The sequence below is a fragment of the Lycium ferocissimum genome, chromosome 2, assembly GCF_029784015.1.
Source record: "Lycium ferocissimum isolate CSIRO_LF1 chromosome 2, AGI_CSIRO_Lferr_CH_V1, whole genome shotgun sequence".
Taxonomy (NCBI): domain Eukaryota; kingdom Viridiplantae; phylum Streptophyta; class Magnoliopsida; order Solanales; family Solanaceae; genus Lycium; species Lycium ferocissimum.
In genome coordinates, this window is record NC_081343.1 from 52,661,328 (window position 1) to 52,668,001 (window position 6,674).

At 34.9% G+C, this 6,674-nt stretch overlaps 1 protein-coding gene across 2 annotated transcripts; it reads left to right on the top strand.

Annotated features, from left to right (window-relative positions):
• Nucleotides 1-279: 279 nt before the first annotated feature.
• Nucleotides 280-5,934, top strand: LOC132044053 (uncharacterized). 2 transcript variants are annotated; one of them, XM_059434537.1, is made up of 7 exons: nucleotides 280-680; nucleotides 2,386-2,807; nucleotides 3,401-3,486; nucleotides 3,579-3,615; nucleotides 3,709-3,919; nucleotides 4,200-4,587; nucleotides 5,168-5,934. In XM_059434537.1, exons 2-7 carry the CDS (start codon nucleotides 2,453-2,455, stop codon nucleotides 5,327-5,329), a joined length of 1,239 nt encoding a protein of 412 aa, XP_059290520.1. In that variant the 5' UTR covers nucleotides 280-680; nucleotides 2,386-2,452; the 3' UTR covers nucleotides 5,330-5,934. The 2 variants fall into 2 exon arrangements, with proteins under 2 accessions (XP_059290520.1, XP_059290525.1); XM_059434542.1 differs by having other exon boundaries at nucleotides 281-680; nucleotides 3,401-3,477.
• The last annotated feature ends 740 nt before the right edge of the window (nucleotides 5,935-6,674 follow it).

A 6,674-nucleotide genomic window follows, 5' to 3' on the forward strand; every position in this document is an offset into this window, starting at 1 on the left:
GGTCAAACTAGGAGATAGGAGTACATAAACATGAAGAAAAAAAATTGTAAAGGGAGTACAGCTGTCAAAGAAGAGAGGTTTTATAGAATATAAAAAAACTTTTCGGGGATGTCACGTGATAGGAAATTCAACCAAAAGAAAGCACAGTCCTCATCTGTATCCATAATGCTAGAATTATTACGTTATAATGAGCCCCAAAGTGTACTGTCTGACCAAGCTTGTAATTTTCCTGTTAAATTAAATGTACTCATTCGTCCTTTAATCCAAGTTAAAACTCCATAGAAAAGTCATATCATCAACATGGACATTGAAAATCAATTCCAATGTTGAAAGAAACAAAAACCTCCCAACGCCCAAAGGAAAAATAAAACCACTTTCTCCTTTAGCCTCCCCCCCCCCCCCCCCCTTACAAAAGCCCAACACCAAAGGAAATTTTCTTCTCATAATGTTCAAGCTGAAATGGTGCAACATAGATTGTAATTATTCATATAGCTGATCTGATCGACGTGCTTGAAATTGAGACGTCTATACTATTGTTATTGTGAATATTCAAGTCAAATTATGATGTGTTTGACTTCATCTGCAAGTGATCGTCTATAGAAGGTTTTGGAGACTTAAGCACAGCAGTTGATACTTCTGATTCAAATTCTTGAAAGAAGAAGCTTAAAAGAGTTACGATGGTTTGTATTTAGAAAAACAATCACTAACTTCCTTGTTTTCCTCTATGATATTTCGAAGTATGGAAACATAGGAATCCTTTATCATTCTATGTGACTTTTATACTTCTTTATATTTCTTTTAGTTTTTAAATTTTTTGTTTAGTTTTACCTTAATATAGATGATCCAATAATCATGGCCGTCTTTGTAATCTAAACAATCACTAGATTAGGAAAAAAGAAATTATTTAATTACCCAATTTATTAGTATTGTCTTTCTAGAGAGAAAATCTACAGCATAAGAAACAGATTTGGGAAATTTGTTATTTTCCTTCTGTTTTTCTATTCTTTTTCTCTTTTCCAGTGATTGATGATAAGGTCTATTATCAGATTTCTTGAATCCATTATTGTTTATATATTTTCATGTTCCATGAACCATGAATTTTGTTTCTTCTTTTACCTTCTCCCTACTTCTTTCTTTTAAAGAAATTTTCTCTACTTTGTTATCTTGCACTGAGTAGGATGTTAATATCATTTTCTATATTGAAGAATCCACTAAATATCAGACCACTAGATTCAAGAAATAATATGGTTTCAGCACAATTATCTGCATATTATGGAAATCTGGAAATATATCCATGTGAAAGCAGCTAGGGCTAATCAATTTAATTATTTATGTACTCCTTTTTTTCAGCCACTACATCTATGATTTTTTTTTTCTTATAGATATGTTGTTAATTAGTGCTACCAAAACAGTAGATATCCTTCATCCAATCTATCAGTTTTAGAGAATTTCCAGGAACGAGATTGGTTTTTTGTTGGTATATGGTCATATTTCTCTCTGTACCTAATCAAGCTTTTCTTTTTCACTTTTTTTTTTTTTTTTTTTTTGGCGGTTCTGAAGAAGAATGAAGTACACGCTACACAGTAAAGTTTCCTAATATTGAGGATATACAAGAAGAATAAATGTTGCTGGATTTTCAAATAATCATGAAAAACTCTCCACTTTAACCCCCCAGGCCCCATCTTTACCAGAAAGAACTTGCCAGCTTCAACAGTCTTTATTTGACTTAACATTTCTTTATGTCATATATCTACTTCCATTTGTATTGGAGTAGGAAAATAATAAACCACTAGGAATTACCACGATTTGTGCCGTTCACAATTTAGTTTGTTCCGTCTGCAATTTTCCCAGCTATCAGTTCGTAGTGTCAGAATATTTTTTGTACCACTGGCAAGAGAGTACAATATTATTATTGCACGCAGAACAACAGACTGTAACCAAGTACAGAACATGGTAAAATTAAATACGTTGATTCCATAGTTGTGAGCAATTTAGCATCTAAACCCCCCCCCCCCCCCCCCCCCCAACCTCCCCAACCCCTCCTTCCTTAAAAAAAATAAAAAAAATAAAAAAAAACAATCGAAAACATATAATACATACATAGTAGGCACAACATATCTAGTCTAGAAAGAAAATTGCATGCACCAAGCTTTACATGGTAGCCAGAATTTTTATTTCTTATACAGAAAGTGTGATGTCCTAACAGATGCGCCCTTAGCCTAATGGCTTTATGCGCAACTTGTTTCGAAAGATTCGATGGTTCACGGAATTCTCCATGGTAGCTAGTTCAATTATCTATTTTATTATAGTATTGAATGTTCTCCTTATTAATGCTTTTTTCTTCAAGGTGAATTCTCATTAACTAATTGATTCATATAAATTCAGGCTTGTTTCTTGCACTGAAGACCTCTTTGCATTACTAATTGAGTAAGACAATTAGCTAGAGGTAGCCATGGCCGAAAGTTCAGTGAAACAAGCCAATGAAGAGATGATAACAAGCACTACGGAATACATTATAGAAAAAGCATTGTCAGATAATTCTTCCTCCCAAAGGGTGTCATCCATTGATCTGAACGAAGACGACAAAGGGGAAAGTGAAGAAGAAGCCATTGAGGTGGAAGATACTAGAGAGAAAACAACAGAAGGAAACTCAGCAAATTATAATAATAATAATAATAATAGCTCCAGTGATGTTGAAAAGAAGAACGTAAGGCAATATGTTCGATCAAAATTGCCAAGGCTCCGTTGGACACCTGATCTTCATCGCTCCTTTGTTCATGCCATTGAAAGGCTAGGTGGTCAAGAAAGTAAGTCTCTATAATGCTCGAGTGCAAAAAAGTTGTACGCTATAAACAGGTCGCCTAAAAGATAATAATATAGTATTCACATGAAAAGTACTGGGGTTTGTTACCTGGAATAGAAGACAAGTTGTCTGCTTCTACCAGTTACATATATTGATAGTGTAAAATACAATTATCTACATTGTTAATGTATATAAGTAATTCCATATTTCATTGTAGGGTTTTTCAAATATCACGAGTCAAGGCATTACTGAACTAGATTATATTCCTTCATTAACTTAGCTATAAAATAATGTTAGCTCTTGTTGCAAGTATTTTTTTTAATGATCAGTGTGTATCTTGTCAAATAAAAGGTAGATACCACCCTGTAGATGTTAGACTCTATTATAAGTTTGTTAAAAAAAAAAAAAAAAAAAAAAAAAAAGGGAAAAAATAGTAGTATGTCTACTCTACATTTCTTTAGGTCACCTGTACTTTGTTTGTTTGTTGTTATTAAAATTATTTAGCCACATTTGTTGTTGTTGATGAGGCAAAAAAAGATTCTCCCTATATTCCAGAAATATTTATTTAATGTTTAATGTGAACTTGGGGTTTTGCAGGAGCCACCCCAAAGTTGGTTCTCCAGATGATGAATGTGAGAGGTCTAAGTATCGCCCATGTAAAAAGTCATCTGCAGGTAGTGATTGTGAGTTGAAATTCTTACATTCTTCAACTAGTACGTTTGTTACTATTTAATTTGTGCTTAATAATGAGTAACACCTTACTTATTTGATCCAGATGTACCGAAGCAAGAAACTTGATGAATCTCGACAAGGTACATTTATCTTCAAATTGGAAAACAAAAATCAGTTTGCCTCCTTAAGTTAATTACCCGTTAATTGTCCATTTTTCCCTTTCATTTTTATAGTTTTAGGCCGAGGTTATAGGGCAATGCATGGAAGAAGCTATTTCTATGGAAACCACCTAGGTGGCCAAAGATATAACCCTCTACAAGATTTCAAGATGAAGAATGGCGCCATTGCGTTAGCAAGGAATTTTAACTATGACCATGCACTTAAAGGCCATTTTCGAAATTCCTTTTCGAGACCCCCTTATCAGGCCAAAGACATCTTTTCCAGGTACGTACAATTTCACCTAGTCGATGATAATCTCCTCTGATCTTGCTTTGTAAAAAAATTTAAGAATTAACTTATATATTGTTAGTATAGATTAATTTTACGCTATCAATATATATATTTTAGATATATTGTACTAGTAGATAACCTGCATTACTTTTTATAGGTTACTAATCCCAGTTTTTTTTTTTTTTTATTAATATATAGTCATCTAATTTAAAGGACCTCAAAGAGTTAAAAAAGGAAATTACATAGAAATTAAACTCAATACTTTAATTTATAGGTACTTGCGGTGGCCTTCCAATCAAGGAGGCTTACTTAACACCCAGTCAGTAACAGGTGAAGATTTCAGAGAAAGCAACAATTTGTGGAGAATGAAGAGCTGGCAGACTCAAGACAAGTTATCTTCACCAAGACAAGTAATTCGAGAAAATGGAAGACGTGAAATTGGCTCCATTAAGTCAAGCCAATTTCTTGAAGAGAAGAGGTGGCCTCCACATGAATTCATGCCCAATCAGTGGGAGGAGAAAAAGGCTGATTTGTCCGATATTTGTTCAGCTAAAAACTCCCAATATTTGCTACAACAAAATAATGTGGTACAACCATATTCCAAGTGGAACTGCAGATACAATACCTTTGAGCAAAATCTTGTTAAACCTTTCAAGATTGAGGTAAATATATACTGCACATATATACAAATGCATTACCCTTTGTCCTTACTATACCTAGTCAAATTAGGGGGGGGTCAAGTGGGTGAGTTGGAGTGAATTAGCCGGGTCAAAATAGGATGAATTAATAAATGTGATTCGGGCTAAAATGGGTTAAACGATGGGTCATAATTTAGTCTCCAACTCTTATCGAGTTTTAGTTTCTTTGTTTGATCTTATATATTTTGTTTAATTACCTAGTAAAAACTTTTTATTCTTTTATTATGGCTTTACGTAATATATCAAACAAAAAAACTAATATATTTTGACAAGGTTGTGATATTTGGGCTACATATTAGCCCAACTTTTAGATGGGTCAAATATGAGGATCAAACTGAGCTGAGTCAATAATGAGAAGGTTGGGAGGGTCATGTTTTCATGGTCTATGTTTGACACCCTAATATTATATTCTATATATGGAAAACTCATTTGTTACTTGTAACAATATTCACTTTGACTAATATAGGCTACTTAATATGAGTTGGAGTCATTGTTGTTAGTTAGGACATAGATTACACTGCTTAATGGTAATTTGGCTTTGCAGATTAAAGAAGACAAGAGTTTGGAGGAAAAAGAATGGTTACCTGATTTGCAACTAAAATTAAGCAGAAGCACAGACAACAAGAATGAGAAGAAGAAGGATCAGTCAGATATAAACACAATGCTTTCTCTTTCTCTGCCAACTTATTCATCGACTGCAACCTAAAAGAAAATAGAGTTCTAAACCATACAAAAGTTTTATATTATTAGCTTGGTATTTTGTTTAGACATAGAAGAGCAGCCTAGGTAGGAGGGTGAGTACTTGAGATCTGACCATGCAATTAGCATATCAGGAAATTAATGCATTAATTGGAGTCAGATCTCCTAAGTACTTCCCTCATAATAGGCCCTAAAGATACAGTTCGAGTTGCCACTTATCCTCTGATTGTTATTTTTCTTTGTTTTACTGAAACCAATTTTTAGGCTTGTGTCTGAGTGGCCTGGAACTATATATTTAGGATCCGTCGTTACAAGTACCTAAAGATTACCTTGCTATTTGTATTTAATCTTAGTGGGGATATTCTGTCTTCTTGTTGCTATTTGTTCTGGAAAAATAAATAATGTCAATTTCTACATTAGCATGTCATTAAGACAAAATGAGAATAAGACTAACCCTCTGTTTGGATGGTTGTTTCCCGTGGTTCATTAATGTACAGTATGGTATGGTACAATATGGTGTTGTATTGTATTGTACTGTATTAATGAACACAATGTTTGGATAGACTGTATCGTTTGTTGTGGTTTAATAACATTTGTATTGTTTGGTTTGACCATATGGTACTGTATAATAACTTGTAAGTTTACTAAAATATCTTTAACTCTTAATTAGAAATTAGTTTATATATATTAATAAAACTCAGGTAAAAAATAAAATAGGAACTTTAAAAAATAAGTAGGTAGTGGGTGGGGGTGGCGGAGGGGTGGGTGGTGTGAGGTGGGAGGGTGGGGTAGTGGGTGTAGGGTGGGGGTGAGTGGTTGTGGGAATGGGGTTGGGTGGTGGTGAGGGGTAGTGGGTGAGGGTGGTGGAAGGGTGGGTGGTTGTGGGATGAGGGTGGGGGTAGTGGGTGGTAGGGTGGGGGTGAGTGGTTGTGGAGTGGGGTTGGGCGGTGGTGAGGGGTAGTGGGTGGTGGTTGGGGTAGTGGGGGTGGGAGTGGGTGGTAAGGAGGGGGTAGGGGTGGGGTGGATGGTGGAGGGTGGGGGTGGGGTAGAGGGTGCGGTGGGGGTAGGGCGGGGTGGATGGTGGAGGGTCGGGGTATAATGGAGAAATAAAATACATAACCACGGAAAAACCACCAAATCTGTGGTTACAAAAATTGAAACTTTTCATGGTTATATAACCATGGAATGAACCTCGGGTTTATAACATCATACCACATAATTTTAAGAACAATAAAAACAAACATGATTTCATAGAAAACATACATTAATGAACCACGGAAAACCACCATCCAAACTGGGGGTAAGGATCAAAAGCTTTTATTTAAATATTGAAAGTTGTAAGTTTTTTTACT

Excerpts from the sequence above, each read along its gene's own strand:
- LOC132044053 (XM_059434537.1), top strand. The coding sequence starts at position 2,453 with ATGGCCGAAAGTTCAGTGAAACAAGCCAATGAAGAGATGATAACAAGC. Across the intron at positions 2,808-3,400 it reads AAGGCTAGGTGGTCAAGAAA|GAGCCACCCCAAAGTTGGTT; the intron begins GTAAGTCTCTAT and ends GGGGTTTTGCAG. Across the intron at positions 3,616-3,708 it reads ACTTGATGAATCTCGACAAG|TTTTAGGCCGAGGTTATAGG; the intron begins GTACATTTATCT and ends TCATTTTTATAG.